The following is a 22,891-nucleotide window of genomic DNA, read 5'->3' as shown; positions in this document are numbered from 1 at the left end:
GTATATACTCTGTGGCTCCCAGAACCAAGGCCCTGTTATAGTTGAGGTCCCCAAACAGGGTCTCAAAGGTCACAGTCAAATCATTGGCCTTCTGTGTTCCTACCTGGAGACTGTGGCCCTCTTCCAAGCCTCTAGGTGTTGACAAGATTTGGTCCCTGGGACTGAGTCCCCTAGATTCTTGATGCCACCTACAATCCCCTGCCGCATGCCCTTTCCCCGTGCTGGACAGTTCACCTCACAATAGCTTACTTCTTGAAGGTCTGCAAGAGGATCTTTCTAGAGTCTGGAACCAGCAAGACAGAACCGTGTGCACACTTGGGTCTTAGTGTATATAACTATAACATGTCTTAGCATGTGTTATGTTTTCCCATGTATAACACATGCATGTAACGAGGTATAAAATAGTCACATGAATGAAAGGCCACATTCCCTCTTCCAGGACTGGGAAACAAGTTATGGTTCCAGCCTGCAGGCGGTCTGCTGCAGGAACCAGACACAGCAAGCCCTCCCCGCCTTCTCCCACCACTAGACTCTCAGGTTCTTGAAGATGGCTGTCATGGGGCCATCTTGGTCCACTGTCCTGCAGGCTGGCTACCTATTCAGCCTCTGCAGGAGCACCCTAGTCTTCGTAGCTTGTCACAGATGTGAGGGTGGACCTGTGGCCAACCTCCTAGCTCCCAGCTCTCACACTGGGATGTTTTTGCACCCACAGGGAGAGAAAGGAGAAGCTGGGGAGAAAGGTGACCCAGGAGTAGAGGTAAGTCAACTCTGGTCTTCCTTCTGTGTGATTATTTGACCAGGGCCTCAATAGAAATATCAGTTGTTTTCCAAGTCACCTAGCGTCTCTGACTTGGGAAGGCTGGAAACTGGGCCTCTGTCAGAGGTACTGAGCCTCAAAGCTGCCCTGCAGTCACACAGCTTCTGCGGTCCTCAGACAACATCCTAGGCTGCAGTAGACGAAGAGAGATAAGTACAAGGAGCCAGTCTGTGCCATGGAGGTTGAGCCATGTGGGCAGGTTCTGAATGACCAAATAGGACTTTTTCCCAGAGCTTCAGGGGAATGCTCTCCAGAGAGGAGAGACTCTCTGAGAGGTGTAACAGAAGAGGAGGAGAAGAGTGAGGAACAAGCAAACCAGTGTGAGAATGGGCTGTGCAAAAGATGGAGAGCGCAAGCCAGGCCTTGGTGTAGTCCCAGCACTCAGGGAGGCAGAGGCAGGCATGTCTCTGTGAGTTCGAGGCCAGCCTGGTCTACAGAGTTCCAGGACAGCCAGGGCTACAGAAAGAAACCCTGTCTCAAAAAACCAAACATAAAAAAGAAATAAAAATAAAAAGATGAAGAGCACTGTATGTGTTTGTACAGGATAAGCAACAGAGACCCAGAGAAGGGAGCGAGAAGATACTTGGCAGGAAAGCCCGGGCAGCCCAGTAGCCACCCGAGAGCAGAGCTTCCTAGTCTCCCACACGCTCCCCTGGCCATCCCCAGCCCCATCTGAGCCAAGTGAAATGGGCCTAATTGTGTGCTGCCACTGTTCCTTATTTAAGAATGGATTGATTGCACCCTGAAGAAGCGCTCCTAAAGTCTGGAAAAGCATCATACACACAAATTTCCTTTCAGAAGTATTTCATGTCAAAATTGGAAACAGACAGTGTTCCTAGAAAGAAGGAGGGTACTAAATCCTTAGGCTAATAAGCTGGTAGTGATGTTCTGTCGCTGGATGAGGACCTTCCTCATGCCAAGCGTGACTCTCAGCCCTATCCCGGTGGGCCCTTGCCCTCCTGTTCAAGAGCCAGTGTGTCATCAAGGAAGATGGCTCATAGGGGGGCACACCCCAAAATAGAAAAATCAGCTTTGCAACAACTATAAAAGACTAGAAAAATCAAATTACATGTATGTATCCTTTAAGTACATAAATGTATTCAGCTATAGCTGACACATCTGAAATGCTAGGGAGGAAATCAGGCAAAATATTAGAATCCCCTCTCAATTAAATATGAAAGAAATATATTATTTTTCTCCTTTAATTCCCTTTCATTTATAAACCATTTAATAAGTCTGTTACTTTTAAACATTGTTAAGTTGCAATGAAGATAAAATGGGCTATAGAAGAGTATGAAGAAGTTTAAAACGCATTAAAATGAAAGTAGTTTCCCTTTTGGGGGGTGCACAGTCTCACTATGTGGCCCAGGCTGGTCTTGAACTCACAGAGATCTACCTGCCTCTGCCTCCAAGTCCATCACCACGCTCCATGTGTATGGATTTCTACAAGCACTTTTACAAGCGGATCCTTACACTATTTATTTATAACAAGAATAGCATGTGTGGGGGGGGGGACATATGTGCATGCATGTTTGCTGAAGATAAAATCTAGAGCCGTCATGCATGTTAGCCCAGTGCTTTATCACTAAGCTACAGCCCTAGTCCAAGCACCCTAATTTCATTTCTGTTGCTGTCTGTGATTTAAAACAAAACGAAACAAAAAACCCTTGGGGGGAGAAAGGGTTTATTAGTTTAGCCAAGATGGTAGGAACTTGAATCAGCTAGTCGTGTCACATCCACAGTCAAGAACGGAGAGCAATAAACACATGGATGTCTACTCACTTTCCCAGCTTCATTTCTCTACTCCCTAGGTATCCCCTGCCTAGGGAATGGTGCTGCCCACAGTGGGCTGGCTCTTCCCACATCAGTTAACTTATTAACCTTCCACGGGTATGACCACAGGCCAACCCAAAGTGAACAATCCCTCACTGAGAACAAAGACTGTGCTCTCTACAAGGAGATCACATGGAGGGAAAAAAAAAAGCCACAGTCCAAGGGACATTGGTGTTCTCCTCTCTTGCTGCACCTGCCCTCAAAGGAAATACAACCGTCCCTGGCCTGTCCATTACCGACCTGGGGCAGAGCTAATCTTGAAGAATAGTCTTCAAGGACACCTCAGCCTTCCCTGGCTTCAGATAACCAGTCCCAGCTCCCTTAAGCAGAGGATCTCAAACGCACATGTCTACCAGGTCCAGGCAACAGATGAATGCCAAGAGGTCAGAGTTCAAGACAGCAGAGGGTGGAGTCTGGGCAGACTAGAGACCATGCCCTACCTAGAGGGTGGGGCTCTTAGTCCTTTCGTGGGTAGTACTTGCTATGTGCAACATGGCACGAATCCACTGCTAGCTAGACGGTGTTTCACAGCAACCTGAAGGAGAAGGTGTTCTGGAAATGTTTCCTGTGTGAGGCCTGAGTTCCTGTCCTAAGTCTCCTTCAGGGTGTGTATTGGCCTGACCTTCAGTGGCAATCCTACCTTCTGTGACCTTAGCTGGACTAGGACTATAACAAAGTCTAACAGAGCATCTCTTTGACTTCTAGGTTCCTGGGCCACCAGGGCCAGAGGGTCCTCCAGGACCTCCGGTAAGTGTCAAGGACCTGGGTAGCATTTCCGCCACTGTGGTTGAGCCTGTCGTGTCCCCTCCCTTGGCAGCCACGGAGCTCAACCTCAGCCTTATCCTCCCCCTCCTCCTTGATCACCAGGGAGAGATTTTCACTTCCACAAACTCTCCTCACCCCTCTCCCCCTCCCATCTTCCCCCTCCCCCTCTTTATAACTCCCATTTTCTTTATTTTTATGTTTTATCTATATAATTTAGTCACATTACATCCTGATTATTATCCCCTCACTCGGGTCTTCCTGTTCCTATTCTCCCTTCCTCTCCTGTCCTATTCCTCTCCTCTAGACCTCTGATGGGGGGGGGGGGGAAGAGACGGGCGGGGGGGAGAGGGCTCTTTCCCCAGCGGCTGACCACAGCCTCTCAGGTCTCATCCTGCTAGCCTGCATCCCTTTTCCTCTGTGTGCCCCCAAGATCTTCCCGCCAAGGCCCATCTTAAACACATCATCCCAGTGACACGGACCAGGGAGCCCTGGCATGGAAGCCACATGCTTGCTCTGTCATGTGCTCTGTTCAACATCTATTTAACCCTTTCTGTCAGATGTTTGTCCTTTCGCTCTCCTCCTTCGCTTACAAGAAGATGATTTTTTTAAAAAAGAAAATGACCCATTAAAACCAGTTCAATTGGATGCAAATAGATAGCCCCCAAACACCTCAAACGAGTAGCCGCTGGTCTGTGCCTCTTCATGGTCCAGGATGGCCCTCTCATTAAGGGTATCCACTGTACCAGCAACAGTACCATTTAAGGAAAGATCCCGCGTCCTGCATACTAGGTGCTTTGTATATGTCGATTCACTCCGTTTTCCCTGGTGCCCCCCCTCTTCCTTCATGAGACTCTAAGTCAGCCACACAGAGATTTTTGTATTGGCCCCCAGGCTGGGTAGATGGTTCTGACTCCACTGCAGGAAGCCCCACATTCCCTTCTACCTCTCAAGAGCTGACACCTGAGGCTATGCATCCCCAAACCTTGCTTTTCCGAGGTCACCTACCTATGCGGTTCTAATGCTCCTTGTTCTGATCCAAAACGCAGGGCCTCCAAGGTGTTCCTGGACCAAAGGTAAGGAAAGGTCATGTGACAGATGCTGAGGGCAGAGGGAGGGCACATACTTCTGAGACCCAGTCTCCCTCAGTGGCATCACCCAATAGGCCCAGCCAGCCAGGCCATCAGGGCAGAATGAGGTCCTATAGTCGCTCTGACATCACCACTGACGCCAGGCCTGCTTTGGGGTGTGAAGGTCCCCATTCAACTCTTGAACTCCATGGAGTGACTTGCTTAGCGCTTAGCAAATGGCCTCATCTCTCCAGGCCCTTCCCTCGTCCTAAAGTATGGCAAGACTGCCACGCTTAGCCCCCAAGACCCCAGGGCCAAAGCCTGGGACATCTGTGGCAGACCCCGTCACTGTCCCCTCCCATCTCCTTTTCCTGCAGGGGGAAGCAGGCCTAGATGGCACCAAAGGAGAGAAGGGTTCCCAGGGAGAAAAAGGAGACCGAGGGCCTCTGGGATTGCCTGTAAGTACCTTGGAGGCATGAGTCCTCTGGGAGGAGCTGCGCCGGGTAGCCCATCCCCAGGCTTCGTTGCTAGCCAGGGACCAGGAAGGACAAACTCTGCATCTTAAGCTCTGAATGTTGTAGTGTGCTAGGGTCTTCCTTTCAAAGCATCTTTCCCAGGCCTAGTCTTAGTGCTGCAACGATGTGAAGCTAACTGAGGTAGGGTCCACACCTGAGGACCAACCTGAGGGAGAACCAGGAAGGCCTGAAGTCAAGTCAGCCTTAAGGCCTGCTGGGGGCCTGACATAAAGCCACCAAGGTGTGCCCTGAGGTGGTAAGCATGGAAGACTCGAGCCAGTAGGGCGATGGCTATTGTCCCTCTCTCCCCTACCTTCCCCCGATTAACCCCAAGGGAGACCCCAGCTCTCTTCTCTTAGACACTAGTCACAGCACCCAGGTATGTACAACATTAGCTCTGTGGTCTCAGCAGGCCGAGGCTGCCCCCACAGCCCGTGCTTTCAGACTTCCAAAGCTAGAAAGCCACCCGCCTCATCAGCCTCTGAGGCCTGTGTCCAGTGTCCTGGTTGTCTAGAGGTGTTGACCAGGCTGAGCGAGTCTCTGTCCCATCCTCCCAGTGGCCTGGTGACTCTTTCTGCATCCCTCTCAGAATCTGCTTTTCAAGAGCTAGAAAAGACCTCAGCAAATGAACCATCCTGTCATTTTACTGATGGTCGTTTGAGGTCACAGTCAGTGGCTAGACTGAGTCACCGAAGCCACGGGGGGGGGGGGCATCCTGTTCCCAGCTCCGAGCCAGTCCCTAACCTCAGGTAGCTGTATATAGCAGAGGAACCATGGGGAACCAGTGCAGTCACAGCAGACACATGGGCAGGCGGAGGTCAAAGGGACCGTTTCCCCTCTCACTGGTGCGGCAAGTGTAGCAGGAGCTGGGAAGCTGATTCACTTGACAGACCACAGAAAAGCGATGGCTTTAGCAGACGGGTTCCCACGTCAGAAGCCGTGTCTGGAATGACTTAAACACACACAGAAACGCCCTCCTGACCCCTTCAACCACAGATGGCCTATTGTTGTCCACCTTCACTACACCAACAACCCCAGTGACCGTGAGAGGCTTCGGTTAGGGGTACCCATGCCAACAGCCCAGTAAGCTGCCCAACAGGTGACAAAAACAAAGGCAGTGCCAGATGAGTGACGGAGAAGCTCTTCCCTGTTTGCATCGCCAACATTTTCTGCTGGAGGCATGTGTTCAGAGAAATCCTTTCCTTAGCTTGAAAACTGCAGCAGGAGGCCGGGGGCGATGATGACTCAGTCAAGTGCTTGCCTCGCAAGGGTGATGCCTGTATTCAGATGCCTAGGAAGCCATGTTAAAAGCTGGGTAGCAGCGGTGTGTACCTGTAATCCCACACACACACACAACGGCAAGACCACAGACCCCCGGGTGTTCACAGACCAGCTAGCCTGGGCTAGGTAGAGAAGTTCCAGGCCAATGAGAAACTCTGTCTCACATAAGAAAAGGAAGGTGCCTAACCGGGATGGTCTTCTGTCCTAGAGACACATGCACGCGCATGCCCTCGCCCATATGAGTGCATGTATGTCTCCGCGCTCACACCTATGAAAAGAAACAGCAAGCCTGTTTCTAGACGGCCGTGTACGAGGACTTTGGGGGAGGCAGTAGGGAGTGTCAGCGATGGTGGTGTCCTGGAGAGCGTATGGCCATTCCTAGAGAGAGCAGTCTCTTAGCTCAGGTGACCTTGGCCTTGGAGGGAGGAAAGCCCAGCAAGTTTGAATCTTTAGCTGGATGCCTGGCACTGTATAAGCAGTTACTTCATCTTACGAGTATTAGATTAAAAGCATTAATAGCCCTGGGCGGGCGATGCCAGTGGCTCACCAAGGGTTGAAAGCTTTGGTCCATGCCCTGACTCAAACCCCTCAAGTGCACTTGGCAGCGATGTGGCATCTGCAGAGCCCCTGGATACTCAGCTCCAGGCTGCCTAGAGGCTGCACCCAGATGTCAGCATCCCTGTAGTGATAGGAGGCAGCCTCATCTCCAAGGCAGTCCCTGCAGGCTTCCCCACTTCCATGTAGCCCTCAGTGCCGCCAGTACACTGTGGAGCCCACTGGGAGCTTTCCAAACATGCCTTGACCCAGGGCCACCGCTCTTAGAGAGCTTCGCATGTGGACCAGCATGAAACCTGGGTATCTGTATTGTGAGCAGAACCCCAGGAGTGATACTACATGTGCAGCCAGAGTTGGGCCCCTCAGCTCTGGCTTGGGGAGGGTCATAGTCAGTCTCGGAATCAGTTAAGTCTTAACACTGAGGACAAAGCCTTGCAGGCTCATCTTACTCAGTACCCTCTCCCAGGACGAGCTCTGTGCACCTCATCTTGTAGTCTCTCCCCCCGCCTCATAGACCCCAACCCTGAAACTGAGGCTAATTTCTTAGTCTCAGGCTGAAAGCAGTTTTAGAGAATTCCATGCTTGCTGACTAGGTGTCCCCTGCTGCCAACCCCTGAGACCACGTCAGAGCCTGGCACTAGCGTAAGGGCCCCATTCCACCAAGTTCTTCACTGATCAACAGGGAGTGGTGAGGCCACGGGCCGCAGGGGCTGCTCAGTTTGCCACAGATTTGCAGCTTTAGACGTATGATCCTGCTGGCTGCCTCCAAAACCTTTGTCTGTGAAAGGATGCTTGTTCGCAAGCATGAAGATGGGCCGAGTTTGCGCCTAACTGTAAAGTGCCAGAGAAATGTCAGCCGTTGTTCGGTATGGGCATTCAAGGGCTGCCTCAGCCTGCCCAGACGGAGCAGAACTAAGTCTGCTGCTACGCAGAATTAAAAGCCAGTGCTGGGGCCAGCGAGAGGGTTAAGTGGGTAAAAAGCACTTTGCTGCTGAGCCTACAAGCCTGAGTGCAGTTTCTGGAACCCACATGGTAGAAGGAAAGAACCAACCCCTATAAGCTGTAACATACACACACACACACAAATGCATAGAGTTAAAAACAATAAAAGCAATTCTAAAATTGCTCCTGGGAGCTATAGGGTGCCAAATGGCCTATCTCTAAAGGGTTACAAAAGAAGCTGGGATAACAGGCCCCCAACATACCCTCCGTGTAGCCTGCCCTGGGGAGGAAGCATAGCTCTGGGTCCACATGTTCCTCCAGGAATTCCTTTCTGTGTCCCCTTCCTGGGGCACGAAAGCACCCTGGGAAGAGGGGTTCCTGTGTGGGGGAAGGAAAGAAGGGGACCAGAGCTGTGGAGGGTCAGAGCACCTGTCCTCATGGTTCACGCCCGCTCAGCAGCCAGCCACAGCCCTCAGTGTCTTCGTGTTCTTGTCAGTTTCCGTGTAAACACACCCCCTGTCCTCCCGAGCTTACTCTCCCCCGTTGTGTTTATGGCATTCGTGTCTGTCCAGAGTCACCGCTTTACTCACCTGTCCCCTCCCCATTGTCTCCTTTTTCTCCCCCCACCCCACCCCCACTCCTCCCGTCCCTCTCTTTTGGTCAAACTGTGCCCTTTCGTCCAGGGAGCTTCAGGTTTGGACGGCAGGCCTGGGCCACCGGTGAGTGTCAGCACCCCTCCCCTGCCCCACCCCTGTCTGGCCTAGATCCCTCTTGTCTATCCAGCTGTGGCCTTGTTTGCTCCCCTCCCCCCACCCACAAAGTGACAGTGACCATGCTTTGTCCTGCCATAAGACACCAGGAAGCCCTGTCTATGCCCATTTCAGAAGTGTCCTTTCAGCCCTCTTAGCCACAGTGAGTGAGCACTCAGGGACACCCCCTCCCCCCGACATGCCAAGCATGGGGCAGTAGAAGTCACTCTGACAACAGTGACCCTGATGCTGAGTCCAGCCTGGGAGCTCTACCCTGGGGCTTGAGCCAAGGTGTCCCTGGCAAACGCAAGTGTCTGTGTGTGACCTTCACGCCATGTTGTTGTCATACTGTGAACTCTGTCCATCTCCTGTCTGCCAGTGAGGGCCTTCCAGTCACGTGCAGTCAGGCCTCCCAGAGTTTTGGGGTGAGAGCATAGGTGGGTCAGGATGGGAGTTGTTTGTAGGAGGCCAGCCTCAGCTCACTGCCCTGTAGGTATGTGTTAACCACATCTTTCGCTGTGCATTGCGCCCAAGCTACCCTGCAGGCACAACAAAGCATCTATAATAGAGCTGGTGACCGACACCTGGGCCCTCTATTACTCTGTTCCTCCCAAGTCCAGACAAGCGTTCTCACTATGTCATCAGCAAACACAACGTCCTGACGGACCATAGGAAACACCCCTCCATTTTACACGCACAGAGTACACCCTGTGGAGTTGCCAGCATTGCTTCTGGCATCAGGGCACAGGACTTCCAGGCGTGGAAGCCATGCCAGGGCTGTGTGCCCAGCCACTTGTACCCAATGAGCTATGCCTTGATGGCTGTTTCTAAGGGCTGTCACCCCATTGTCAAAGCTATTGTTGTCTGACTGGAGTGCCATGTGGGAGAAGAAGAAAACCAGGCAGGTTTGTGGGACCAAACCTAGTTTCAGAGGTAGGGTGATGTCCAGGGGACCCGCCAGAGCCGCATCCTACTGAATGCCAATTCTGTGTCCTCGGATGAAAGAGCCTCGGAGTGTCCTGTCCTGCCGGTAGTTGGCGGAGCGGGGTGGGGGTGGGGGTCAGGCCAGCATTTGCACAGTTATCCCCAGAGGCCTTGGGACAGACTCTCTAGTTGACCACTAGATTTACAGGAGGGGGCCTGAAGCCTGGGTTAGTTTGTGGAGCCCTTACGTATTGAGGAGTATTCAGGGCTCGGGGGCTCAGAGGTGAGCCCACCCCCAGTCCCACGCTGCATGAGCCACTACTATAATCTGCACTCTACTCTCTTCCTCCTCACACACAGAGGGCACCAAGAACTCCCTCTGGCTCCCACATGCTCATATGCTGCCTTCCCAGCCACACTCAGATACCAGACAGCATCCTCCTAGGCCCAGCCCCACCGTCTCATCTAAGTAGGGACACATAAAGACTGAGAGGCCAATAAACAGGAGGCAGTGAAATGGCGAGTTGGTCTAGTTGGGATGCAGATGGGAATCTAGGAGAAATGCTTGCTGATTCTGTAGCAGGTCCAGCTCTGTCTCCAAGCAACCCCTAGCTTACTGCAGTGGCTACCCCTCCCCCAAGCTCCCTGAGACCCCCAAGTTAGGAGACAACCTGCCCTTATCCCCCCTGAAGGCCAGTGAGGCTCTGACATTGGAGGGTACTAACTCATTTCGCCTGTTCCTCAGGCCTGGGACTCTGGGGTCTGCAGTGGGTTCGGGGAGGGGCGCTGGATGGCCCTCTCACCACGCCTGCCTCTAAGTGTGTCTCCGCATCGGTTTCTGTGGCATGAAGACCCTCCCGCTGCATGTGGAGCTGTGACAGCAAGGGGGCGCCAGCCCTAAGCCCCCACTCCTGGGATGGGGTCACCTCCCTCTCCAGTGCTTGTTGGTGGCAAACCAAGCAGCCGTTCTACTGTTTTCCGCCTTGGCAAGCTTGGCTGTGACGTGAGAGATTTTCTTTCCATGAATCTGACTCCGAGGAGGGGGAAGGAACTCTCGTTCAAGGCCCCTGAATCCAAAATGGATCATGGCCCAGTCAAACGGCCTCCCTGAACAAGCCTGGCTTTGCCAATCCTGAAAACCGGGGCTCAAGGCTTCGCACATCTTCAGGGCCTGGGTGGGATCCTCGGGGCTTCCCCAAGCAACTGGCCCTTGACCTCTGCTTTCTTTCACCTCCCCAGGGTACTCCAGGACCAATCGGAGTTCCAGGCCCAGCCGGACCAAAGGGCGAGAGGGTGAGTGCCCAGTGAACTACGGAGCTTGGGAAGTCAGGAATGAGGGTTACCGTAGGCTTGTGCATCCCCTGTGCCTGGGACCCAGCCCCAGGGTTCCAGTCTCTTGTTCATCACTCCTGGTTACCCCTCATAGCAGTCTGGAGGAGGGAAAAAAAAAACCCATTGTATGGCTATGAGTAGACGGACACTTAGCTGAGATGGGAAAGCTCCCTCTCCCTGCTGGTGCCTCAGCACATGTCACAGTCCAGTGTCTCAGGGAGACAGGTCTGTTGGACTCATTTAAAGAAGCAGTATGAGACAGAAGGCCAGGTGATGGGGATTTAAAAAGCCCCCAGAGGACATCAGTAAGTCAGATGTCCAGGGGCACTGCGGGGCAGGGTTGCCACAGTTAGGGCTGAGTGGCCGTCGCCAAGTCACACAGTATTGGAAGTCCAACCACACCCCTCACCGGATGGGTGTGTGAGAGGATGGAGGTGGAGCCCAGTGTGGGAGGATCCCAAATCCTCTCAGTCACCCCTAGTGGACAGGCTCCATGCTGGCCCACCACCAAGGAGCATCTGTGGAGGTCTCAGTCCATACCTTCTCCCTCTGCCCTTTGCTGTCCCTGGAGAGGCTTGTGGTGGGGAAGTGGGTGGCATCTACGGAGATCAAGAGCCCCTCTGAGGTCACTGGGGGAACCAGGACAGCCACTCCAAGTGATGACAAGGCTTCAGAAAGAAATCAAAGCTTTTCTCTTGCTTTCTCTCGTTCCACTGTCTGGCCTCCCTCTCCCGTTGCCGGGTCCTTTCAGGAAGTGGGCTGTCCCAGAGAAACAACAGAAGGGCTCTTGGAACACACCTTGTCTCATACACACAGGAGTTCCCACAAAGGTCCAAGGAGATTTTCCTGTGGGGAGTTAGAAAATGGTCATGGAAGGGAGTCATCACAGCAGGGAAGGTTCATGAGCATCTCTCTCTCTCTCTCTCTCTTTCAGGGCAGCAAAGGAGACCCAGGGATGACAGGACCAACGGGAGCAGCTGGGCTGCCTGTAAGTCTCCCGGAACTAGAGGTCCCCCCCTCTGTCCATATCTCTGCCCCCCCACAACTATAAAAGCAAGACCAAAGCACACATCCCAGAGCCTGGAGCCCATCCCTGCGGCTGATGGAGAAGATGCCCAGGGTCAACTAGGAAATGAGCTAGAGGTCCCAGTGAGGCATTGCAGGGGACAGGTGCTCATCACAGGGACCATCTGTGCTGTGCAGTAGGGTCCCAAGGCTACTGAGCCTCCACCTCCGCTTCCCGGGGCGTGAGTGGGGTCTCAGATCCCGATCCCCACAACCCAGAGAGGAGGTGCTGGCCTTGAGGGCTGAGCTTGGCTTCCTGTCCGCAACACTTTTGCCTGTAGCTTTGTTACAAAAGCCAAGTGGCCGCCTCAAGGAGTCTGGATTTTGTTTCCCGGTCACCCGAGGTTCGTGTGCATATTGACTAAACAAGCGTGTCTGCGCTGCTCGATGCTCACCACTCACTCCCTTAGGGTGTTCTGCACCTTAAAAGATGGTCTAAGAAGCTGTGGAGGAAGGGCCTGGCAGGGGAGCCATGGGAATATTCAGCCCATGCCTGCCCCCCGCCCCCCGCCCCAGGAATGATTCCCAGAAGAACACAACTACCAACAAGAAAACCCAGAACCCCTGTCCGTGGATTTGCTCATAAATCCATGTGCCTCTTGGTCAAGTCCCTCGGTGCATTTGTCTCTCTGTTCCCCTTCTGCAAATTGGGAGTAACGAAGCCCGTCTCCATGGAACTGAATACGCGTCAGTGACGTTTTCAGAGCCCCAAGGAAGGACCTCATGGCTGTTTTCATGTTTTCTCATTAACATGTCTTCATTTCTCTGATTTAACGCAGGGTTTACATGGACCACCCGGGGACAAAGGAAACCGGGTAAGTCTGAGCCCTCACACTCTGGATCTGGTTACTAATGTCTTCATGATGGGATGGAATGATCAAGTAGAGACTCCTGACCTAACAGGACAAATAGTCATTCCTTATAAATCAGCCTACATTGAAAGGCTTTCTAGTGAGGGGCCCATGCCGTACGTGCAGGGAACCTGGAGCCTAGGCCTGCGGTTGAGGCCAGCATTTCTCCTCATTTCCAGAGAAGGCCGAATGAACCCCACAGCAACCGTCAGATTAGCGTGGCCATCCAGTAACAGGAGCCTGTCATCCGGCCCTCTTTATGCTGCCCTGATAACTGGCCCCTTAGTGATATTTTTAGATCCATCGTCACCTCATCGTTGCCTCCTGAAACTAAGATTTGTCAGGCATTCCAGTCCACTGGTGACTGAGAAAATAAGTTCCAGCTCCAAGAACAGACAGCCAAGCCCTTAAAAGTATCCCGGCTGCTGTTTTCTCTTGGAGACTTGGCAGGGAACGGAATGGAGTGCACCCTCCAGATCCTCCCCCTCCTCCCCTTGACTCCTGCGGTCTGCAGCAGGACGCGTTACGTGTCCCCAGCACCATAGGCATATGCTGGTCATGGCCTTGGGCGTTTGGGCCCAACAGCAATAATTTAACCACATCTGGTCAAGAGGTAACCCTCTCCATCACATCCTCCAGTGCCCACCTGTGCGCAGGGCATAACCCCCTAGAGCAGCGGTTCTCAACCTGTGGGTCACAACCCTTTTGGGGGTCAGATGACCTTTTCAGAGGTCTAAGACATCAGAAGACACAGATATTTACATTCCGTTGTTGTTGTTTTTGAGACAGGGTTTCTCTGTGTAGCCCTGGCTTTTTAAGATTTATTTATTATATCTACAATGTTCTGCCTGCCCTCAAGAAGAGGGCCCCAGATCTCATTACAGATGGTTGTGAGCCACCATGTGGTTGTTGGGAATTGAACTAAGGATCTCAGGAAGAACAGACAGTGCTCTTAGCCTCTGAGCCATCTCTCCGGCCCTACATTACGATTTGAAATAGTAGCAAAATTACAGTTATGAGGTAGCAATGAAAATAATTTTATGGTGGGGGGGGTCACCACAACATGAGGAACTATATTACGAGGTTGCAGCTTTAGGAAGGTTGAGAGCCACTGCCCTAGAGGACCACGCATTCTCCAGCAGCAAGTAAGGCTCGGGGGACCTTACGTGGCAAGGAATGGGAGGAACAGGCAAAGAGCCACTGTCCGGAACAAGGAGGTGCACTGGACTGAGTTCCCCTAGTGAGACAGAGGCAGGGCACACATGGATTCCAAACGTGGCTGATCCGTGGCCACTGACAGTATCTGCATGAATAGGACCGTGTCAGAATCTGAGTTTCTATCCGGCCCCAGTTAAATCCACTCTCCTCAATTTAAGACGTATTTACCTGGGCACTTCTAAACCCCTAAAGTGTCCTTACTGGCAGCCACACAAAAGCAACTCAACTTATTCCCTAAAACTTATGGACACATGAGAGGAAGGAGGCAGAGCTGTCCCACCCCACCCCCACCCCCGCCAAGCTGTCTACGGCAAGACTGAGTATGGGATCCACTACAGCAGACTGACCCACTTTCCGTTGTATGGCTGGTCTCCGAGTCTCTACAGAACCTGATTGTTCCATTTCTTCATTGGCATACAAACCTTCCTAACTCATTTCTAATGTGTTCTGGCTTTCTTTATTACACTCAATTAACATTTTTCAAGCCTGTTTCTTCAGACCTTTTCCATTGGCCGGAGGCGCTGGGTCTTTTGAAATAAACCGGAGAAAGGAGGCTGGGCCAGTGAGGTACCTTTGTCACAGATCGGGGAGGGTGGGAAAATGGACCAGGCTGGTGTCTCCAATGCTAGATCATCATAGGTGGAGGCCCTAGGAATCGGGGGGGGGGGGGGCAGATCTTTCTCCTCCACTTCCCCTTCCTGCACTTTGATAGGTTTCCCCCATCCTATATATAAATTAGAATATATATCTTCATCAGAATCAAATTCAGAGCCTGAGGGTGTAGGCTCGGCAGGTGGCACAGGCCTTCGATCTCAGTTCTCAGGAGGTACAAGGCAGGAGGAGCCAAGAAATCCAAGAAAAAAGAAAGTCAAGTTCAGAAAGCAGTGAGGCACACCATGAAGGGCAAGATGACTTGTTCTAAACAGCCAGGTGTCCAATCAAGGAGCAACTTATTTTTCTCACCCAAGAGAGGCAGCTCTCAGGACGCTGAATGTGCTGGGAAAGACACTCGGAATCTCGCCACCTCACTCAGGCCTCTGAGCCACCAGCCATAACGGGGCCTAGAGAAGGTGATGTACAATATTGACACTTTGATCCAGGTGACGTGTCAGAGGCTAAGGTAATGTTCAAGTGCCATTGTTGCCAGCTGGGAAGGTGACACTGGAGATAGCCAGTGCCCCATACCCGTTCGCCTGAGTTTTGTTAGACGGGCAGCTCTCAAATTTTTCCCTCATTAAACTTTGCCTTTATCATGCCTGAGGAGGAATCAGTTGGAAAACTGTCCCACCTTACCTGAACCAAGACACAACCTTAAAATTATATTGTTGGGGTGGCATCATGGCTCCACAGGCAAAGGTGCTTGCCACCAAGCCGACAATCTGCAGTCAGTTCCCATGTGGTAAAAACTGATGAACTGACTCCCATTAGCTGTCTTCTGACACACACAGGCACAGAGAGAGAGAGAGAGGAGAGAGAGAGAGAGAGAGAGAGAGAGAGAGAGAGAGAGAGAGAGAGAGAGAGAGAGAGAGAGAGAGAGAGAGAGAGAATGAATTATACTGTTGTATGTCATGCCTCAAAATGGACCTACACCTCCTGCTAGTTCAGGGAATGAGGGAAGTCCTTGTTGTGGGCAAAGACTCCGAATCTAAAACAGGAAGCTTGCTCAGTACACACAAGACCACTGCTCTTGTCCTCCAGGGTACACGTGTCTCACCTATGCCCCTACCTTGTTTCAAAGTATCTCAGCAAACTTGGCCCAGGAGCTATGTTTCAAGCCAGACATGGCGCCTCAGGCCTGTAACCCCAGCTTTTGGGAGGTAGAGGCGGAAGGATCAGGAGTTCACAGTCGTCCTCAACTACCTCAGGTGTGAGGCTGGTTATAGGAGAAGACTCAGTTGAAACAAACAGTGTCAAGGGTAAGGGTACCATTACTGTGGCAGTGTAACTGTCAGGGCACTGCTGGATTGGCTGCTACCATAGAGCTGCCTGCAAGCTGGCCAGCGGAAAAGGTCCAAGCATGCTGAGACTGCTTCCACTCTCTGCCATGCCTGGGGATGGGGCTGTGTGTAGGGGTGTGCATGTCTCAGTACCTGAGTCCTTTGTCCCCTCCTTTCCCTCCTCCTCAAGACTCTCTAGCCTGGGCCTGCCTCTTCCTTCTTTTATTCCTTCTACCTTCCCCTCAACATATGTACCCACTAAACCCCTGCACCCCCTCATCCTCCCCCCTTCTGGTTTATGTCTCCTGAAGCCAGTTTTCCACATTCATCAGGGATGTTTAAGGGACTTCTGTGGGTCCCTGTCTGCCCCCCCCTTACCAGCTGGAGCTGACAGTAGGGGCACTCTAGGGGTGAGCAGTAGGAGATACATAGGTAAAGCAATAGCTCTAGAATCTTCCAGAACAGCTGATGTGGCTGGGGTGGGGGGGTAATGTACTATAGTGTGGGTGACCTATACCCTGTGACCTGCCAGCAAATCTTTTAAGACCAAGCCTTCAGCATATTCCTCATTGGGAAACTGCACTCATGACACAAAAGATGATGGCCACACTCCTAAGGACACTTACCTCTAAGGACACTTGCCTGGGTCTTTCCAGCCTGAAAAGCTGGTTGACTCAGTTTGTCCACGCTAAGGGAATCCTCTTGCCTGGACCTTTTTGTTGGTGGGTGTGGCTTTGGCCGCAGGGATCTCACCACATATACACGCATTGCCTCTTCAACACCCATCATTCTGAAAAGCTGTTCAGAGTAAATGTGTGGACAAAGTACAGACAACCTCTGGAATCAAAACAGTTGGGGTCCTGTTCTAAGATCTGGGGAACATCAGAACTCTTATTAACCCCTCCTGTCTAAGGAACTCCCACACAGCTGCCTACAATTTCAGGGACACTACAGACAGGACAAGACCCTCTCGGGGAGTGCGTGTCCTCACACTAGATAGTAGGAGACAATAATCACCCCAGTTGACAGAAGCCACCCGCCCTTACTGAGTGACCTGGCAGCTCATCCGTGAGCATTTCTTGTACACGAGGTCACACAATAATTTTGGAAGCAAATATAAGGCACTCATTTTACAGGTGGAAAAAGCTGAAGCTCAGAGGGGTTAAAAGTTAGTAACTGGCAGAACTAGCTGAGCCTTTGGCCTTGCCACGATAGAGCGGCCATATAACAAAAGTCCCCAGGCATGAGGTAGCCCACCTTCCACAGAGGAGAGTGGCCGGGGGACCCTGAGGAACACACATGGTCCATTTTAAAGGACTGGAGAGATGGCTCGGCGGTTAAGAATGTGCGTGTGCATCTTAACCAAGTTTTGCTCCCAGCATCCACACAGGACAGACCGCAAGCATCTGTGACTCTAGTTCCAGGAGACTGACACCTCTGGCCTCTGTGGATACCTGCTCTCACATGCACACATGCACGTACACACACACACACACACACACACACACACACACATACACACACACACACACACACACACACACACACACACACACACATATACACACACACGCCATCACTGGCCTCAGGTCAGCAAAACTGTCCACTGTCTTTGGGGCACTTTTGCTTCTTCCACTTCAGCTCAAGAGAGGCCCTTGCTCCCGCCTCCCTCTCCTCCCCTTACCCTTCTCCTTTGCCAGCATCTGAGGTGTTTAGAGTGGGGAGAGGTGGGTGTGTCCCATAATTCCCATAATTCCACGAGAATGCCAACTTCACTAAGAAAGTCTACTTTTTCCTCTGTCCGCTCGGGTATCGTTTTCTACCTCTAATCTTAACGTGAATGATCCTAACGCTTTGATGATGTGTCTTTTTTTTTTCCCCCTCTTACCTCGGACTAAACCATTGCTCCCAGGGGGAAAGGGGGAAGAAAGGCTCTAGGGGACCTAAAGGGGATAAGGGGGACCAAGGAGCTCCTGGACTGGACGCCCCCTGCCCGCTGGTATGTCTCCGTTTCTCGTTGGCATTGTTCTGAGTGTTTTCCCCCACAGGGTTGCAGGTTGGAAACAAACAGAGGCAGATGCTCTGAGGCTAGAACAGAGCTCCACAGATGCCACCAAGCTTGCCTGGGCCTTGGCAGTCCTGCCTGCCGCGGGTGGGCCTCAGCGCCCCAGCTGCAAGCCATTCTGCTAAACCCCTCAGCCTTTGAGTCCCTGCCCTTTGAAGATTCAGAACAATGGACGGGTGGAAGGAGAGGGCCCCTGCGGGGTTTGGGTAGAAGGTCTCGGGCTCTGGCCCCAGCATGCTTTGCAAACCCACGTAGTGTCTATGGCACACAGGTTTGCGACCTTTGGGGCCTGCAGCTCTGGCTGTCTTGAGTCCTCACTTGGTCAGGATGCGAGACCCCAGAGTCAGTCTCCTGAAGGCCACTGAGAGTCAAGACTGGGCAGAACCAGGTCAGACAAGGGGCTTTTCATGCCCTGCCCCATAGCCCAGCTAAGACCCCCCCCCAAAAGAGCCTTCCCAATAAGCCTTGCTTCTCAAGGGACACCATACACACAAAGCACTGGGAGGTTCTGAAAGCCATGTTGCCCTCAAGCCAGGGTTGTCTGTGGTTATGTCAGGTAGGGGTGTCAGTGCAGAAGGGGCTGGCCGTGTCCCACCCCTGCACGTTCCCTTCTATGTTAGTGACTCTGGGGCTGCATCCTGGCCAGGGTAGGACTGAGCCTGTCCGCTCCACGGTTGGAAATGGCTGACTTTGACCTCAGTAATCATCATGGTTGGTTTTATGAACAGGGCCACCGAGGTTTTAAAGGAGAGAAAGGGGAGCCGGGGCTACCAGGCTTGGATGGACTGGATGCCCCATGCCCACTGGTATGGCATTTCCCTCCCTTGCCTGCGTGGCCAAAGTGGGCTACCCCACGTGTGTGGCGTGTACCAGTGTGCCTCCTGATCCTCTTGCTCCACGCTCCCAGCTCCTGCTTACTGCTCCTTCGCGCTGCAGACGCCAAGACCCGCCTTGCCTAGAGCTTTAGTGGCTCCCAGGCATGTCACCCTCTTGCATGTGTAGTGGCCAGGTGATTTTTGTTTTGGGGTTTTTTTTTTAGCTTCCTCCTGCAACTGCTTTTGAGGTATCCCCCTTTAACATCAGCCGGCCCACCCCAAAGCCAGTCTTGGCTATATCTCATCCTTATTACCTGATTGCTTCTAGACCATTCTGGAAGCTGTGGAAGGAAGCACATGAGCTGGGCAGGGTTTTAGAACCAATTGCTTTGCCTCCGCACAGTGTGCTCAGCTCTGAACACACATGCTAAGCTAACAAACAAAACACAGGAGTGAGCTGCCAGTCACCCCACCTCTCCGGACACAAACCAACCCTCCCCTCCACAGTGTGGCAGGGGAAGTGGGACAATACTCCTAGATGGAGAAGTTCTATAAGGTGACAGGAGGGTCCATTCTTCTAGACTGGGTCCTGGGTCATGGCCCAGGTGACACCATCAGAACTAGACTGTGGCCCAGAATTAGGTGTTAGATGCTTAAGACCCAGAAGGCTCTCCTTGGGGGTCTCTGTCCTTCATCGGAAGGTAGCTCACTATAAAGAGAGAGGTAGAAAGGTCTAGAATGCAGTCAGAAGGAGGGAGGGGGTGTTGGCCAAGTATCCCTGAGATGTCAGGAGCTGAAACTTAGGAGCAGGTTTCCCTCAGGCCCAGTCCAGCTCCAGATGGCCACTTCTAAGTATCTGCGTGACCGTCTCAGCTGACCGTAAAGGAAACAGAAGGCAACGTTTGACCCGACAGGCACTGATCTGGGCATTCCTGCTTGCCTTCCATGTCCCCTGCTGTCGCCACAGAGTTCCCGGCCTCAAATTTCCGCCCTGTTACTCAGGAATTCTGTTCGGATGAAAAATGGCATTAGAAAGTATGGATGTGTATACAGTTCCTTAAAGGGCAGCAGAGATGTCTTAGAACACGTGCCACGGAGCCAGCGCAGGTCAAGCACACAGAGTAGGAAGCCTGTTGACACGGCTGGCCCGCCCCTTCATCCTCAGCATGCAGCATGCATCCGTGCCTTTCTCAGCCATGACTTCCAGAGCACTTCCATTAATTAAAACTGGGTCCTTCCTGGACCACGGTTGACCCCACCCCCACCCTGTCTGAGCACTCTCAGCTCTGCAAAGGCACCTTGACCTTTCCGCGCTCTGCCTACTTCCCCCTGCTGTCATCCACGTCCCGATGGAAATGCCACCGTGGCCCGTGGCCCTCAAGGTCCCTCTCCTTCCCAGAGTTTGTGTGCAGTGTGCCGCACTATGGCAGTGGGGTGACTTGGCATGGCACGATGGACTGCGAAGGGGACAGAGGGTCACCATGAAAGTGAAACGCACCGCCACAGCACCCCCCCCCCAGTCCTTTCCCAAGCCCAGGGGGAAAGTATATTATTTGACTATTGAAAATGTTATCTTTTCCAGTAGTGATGTGTTCTTTGTCTTAGACTGGCAAGAGTGGGGTAAAGAAAATATCAACATGACTTTAGCACATGCTACGCTTTGGGCGGGGGTTGGGGCGGTGGGGGGGGGTTGGCGGCAGGGGTTGGGGCAATACCTGTTGCATGCTGAGTGATTGGGAGGTTCCCTGTTGGGGTGTGTGGAGGAAACCCTAGAGACTGCCGTTCTAGGATGGGGCTGCCCTTCTGCTAGACCCAGACTGAGACCCAGAATTCTGCTCCTGGTTCCACCTGGCCCTCCCCCAAAAGCCTGGCCTCTGGAACATTCCTGGATTGCCTCAAGGCGTACCAAAGAGGCCAGAATGTTAGGCCCAAGAAGCCTTGTGAAGATTCCTTGATATGGGCCCAGCATCTTGAGGCCGTTGCCTTGCCTCAGACAACGCACAGTTGCTTCCCACCTGGTGCTCCATATTGCAATCCTGAGGCTGTCTGTCCCTTGCCACCCTTGTCCCCACACACTACTGACCATTATCTGGGACTGTTTGGATGACACCTACTGACCATTATCTGGGACTGTCTGGATGACACCTCCCATTGCTTAGGAAGGGAACACGCTCAGGCAGGATGGGGGGCCATGCCATGCCATCCCCACCAGGCTTGCAGAGGAAGCCCAGGAGGCCCAAGTGCCAGTGACCTGAGTGAGTTCTTAGCATTCCTCTGAGCCAGAGCAAAGATGGTCCCAGGGTGCTGATCCTGGGCATCTGTGCTGGCTGCTGCAGGCAGCTGTGCTAGGCATTAGCCAAAAGGAAAACAGTAGCTTCTGATTGCCCCCCCCTCCCTACGATTCTGACCCAGAGCAAAAAAGGAAACAGACAACAGTGGGTAGGCCACGTCCCAAGAAAGCTATGAAAATGTTGGTGTCTTTGTCACCTATCTGCTCAGCCAACCATCTCAAGCGTCTAAGCGTTCTTTGCCCCTTTCAGGGAGAAGATGGCTTACCAGTCCAAGGCTGCTGGAACAAGGTAAGACTCCCAGAAGGCCTTGCAGCTCGGGGTCAAAGGTGCAGCTCTTCCCCAATAGTGCCGTAAAGCTGGCAGTTTCCGGCTTGCTTTTCTGCAGATGATACAGAGAGATGTGGGTCAAGAAAGGTGCTACCTCACTAGGTGGTTGGCAGGGCGGGGGCGGGTATCTATTAAACATCTCAGTGCACACACCTGCAGAACACTTAGAGACATTTTAAGGGACTGGGGCTGTAGATCACTTGATAGAATGCATTGTTTGCTTAGCATGCACAACGCCTTAAGTCTGATCCTCAGCACTGTGTAAATCCTGCGTGGTGGAACATGTATGTGATCTCAGCACGGACCACAGCAGACGGGCAGCCCCATGCATGTGGCGTCTCCTGCACCTCCCCTCCCCCCTCAGCATTCTCTCAGCCCGCCCCCACCCCCATCATCTAAGGGTCGAGACCCTCACACTCGCAAGAGTTTGTGCTTAGCCAGTCCAGCCTTGTGCTTATAACTCAGAATTGCACAGTGAGCTCAGACTCAGATGATGCCCAGGACTGGACAAGGAGCGAGACAAACGATCCGTCAGACATAGAGTGAACACAAGCCAAAGAAAGGCTAAGTTCAGCACTGAAGGGGTGACGGCTCCCCGTGAATCTGCACCTCACGCAGAGCCTCACCCAGGAGCTGTGGGAGAACCATGAAATAAAATCCTCCCCTGTCCCCCAAGAAAGATTCAGCGTCAAGGTTGTTGCTGGAGGGCAGGCCATGCAACATGTTGAGCTTAGCAGGGGAGCCACAGCTGCACTCCAGAGCTGCAGCATGTGGGAGGAGCAACTAAAGACGCCCCCAGGTCTACAGATTCAGACCAAAAATGAGGTCTGGGCAGAGGTAGTTAGTAAATAGCGAAGGGTTCCGAGACAACATAGAGAGGCTGCCCTCTAGTGGCTGCAGGACGGAGTAGCCTCAAAGTGAAAGGCTGGTTTTCCGCGCTGGGGGTGGGCGTGTCTTAAAGTCCGTAAGAGGGTGGGTCTTGCCTCTAGCGGGTTTAATGGTCCGCACTTCCCTATCGGAAGTTCTCAGGAACCAAAGACAAATCCACTTCCTTTCCTCCAAGGAAGTCAGCACTCAGGTTCCATGAAACTAACTGTCCGTTGTTCTGGTTTTGTTTTGCAGTGACGCCTCTAACCTCGGATTGGCCTGTGTGTGTTTGTACATAGGATATTTATTTTTTTATACAGTTTTCACCTTTTGAAAATGCCCAAAGTATGATGCATCTTACAGATCATTAAAAGAGAAAGAGAGGAAAGCCTGCATATTTTGTACAGAAAATAACCCTTTCCCTTTTGTTTACAAGACATTTTTGTATAAATCTGTTTCTAATACACTTTCTGTCTGTGAGTCTGCTCCTGATGTTGCATGATATTTGTGCACACTTATTAAATATCACAGCTTGATGATTACTGTGTTCCCGTGCCAAAGGAGGCCCGCCAGCACGGAGGTGCTGCGAGCTCACCAGTGAATTCACAAAAATGTGGAGGCCCGTGATGTTTTCCAGACTGGATGTGTCTGACAATATTTTAAGCTTTAACTGAC

General features: G+C 52.3%; 1 protein-coding gene and 1 long non-coding RNA gene across 13 annotated transcripts in view; one reads left to right on the top strand and one right to left on the bottom strand.

Annotated features, from left to right (window-relative positions):
- Positions 1 to 22,193, bottom strand: part of LOC311580413 — a 31,900-nt gene extending 9,707 nt beyond the window's left edge. Inside the window, exons 1-4 of one of the 2 annotated variants that reach the window (XR_014773455.1) lie at positions 21,976 to 22,193; positions 21,288 to 21,401; positions 15,641 to 16,649; positions 11,321 to 11,626 (exon numbers count right to left, since the gene is read on the bottom strand). This is a non-coding gene — a long non-coding RNA (uncharacterized lncRNA). Of the gene's footprint in view, positions 1 to 11,027; positions 11,627 to 15,640; positions 16,650 to 21,287; positions 21,402 to 21,975 lie in introns of those variants that run through there. The other variant, XR_014773456.1, reaches the window with a different exon arrangement.
- COL13A1 (collagen type XIII alpha 1 chain) overlaps positions 1 to 22,682 on the top strand; it is a 136,833-nt gene extending 114,151 nt beyond the window's left edge. For 2 of the 11 annotated variants that reach the window (XM_084751952.1, XM_084751960.1), the window contains 11 exons: positions 713 to 757; positions 3,356 to 3,397; positions 4,462 to 4,488; positions 4,860 to 4,940; positions 8,459 to 8,494; positions 10,688 to 10,741; positions 11,715 to 11,768; positions 12,625 to 12,660; positions 17,764 to 17,850; positions 21,272 to 21,310; positions 22,472 to 22,682. In XM_084751952.1, the coding sequence (XP_084608078.1) occupies positions 713 to 757; positions 3,356 to 3,397; positions 4,462 to 4,488; positions 4,860 to 4,940; positions 8,459 to 8,494; positions 10,688 to 10,741; positions 11,715 to 11,768; positions 12,625 to 12,660; positions 17,764 to 17,850; positions 21,272 to 21,310; positions 22,472 to 22,474 (504 nt within the window). In that variant the 3' untranslated portion in view covers positions 22,475 to 22,682. Of the gene's footprint in view, positions 1 to 712; positions 758 to 3,355; positions 3,398 to 4,461; positions 4,489 to 4,859; positions 4,941 to 8,458; positions 8,495 to 10,687; positions 10,742 to 11,714; positions 11,769 to 12,624; positions 12,661 to 17,763; positions 17,851 to 18,644; positions 18,723 to 19,698; positions 20,373 to 21,271; positions 21,311 to 22,471 lie in introns of those variants that run through there. The other 9 variants (XM_084751956.1, XM_084751954.1, XM_084751953.1 and 6 more) reach the window with 7 other exon arrangements.
- Positions 22,683 to 22,891: the final 209 nt, after the last annotated feature.

This window comes from Acomys minous, assembly GCF_964271855.1.
Source record: "Acomys minous genome assembly, chromosome: 13".
Lineage (NCBI taxonomy): Eukaryota > Metazoa > Chordata > Mammalia > Rodentia > Muridae > Acomys > Acomys minous.
Note: the sequence above shows the minus strand (reverse complement) of the source record. Positions and strands in the feature narration are given on the sequence as shown.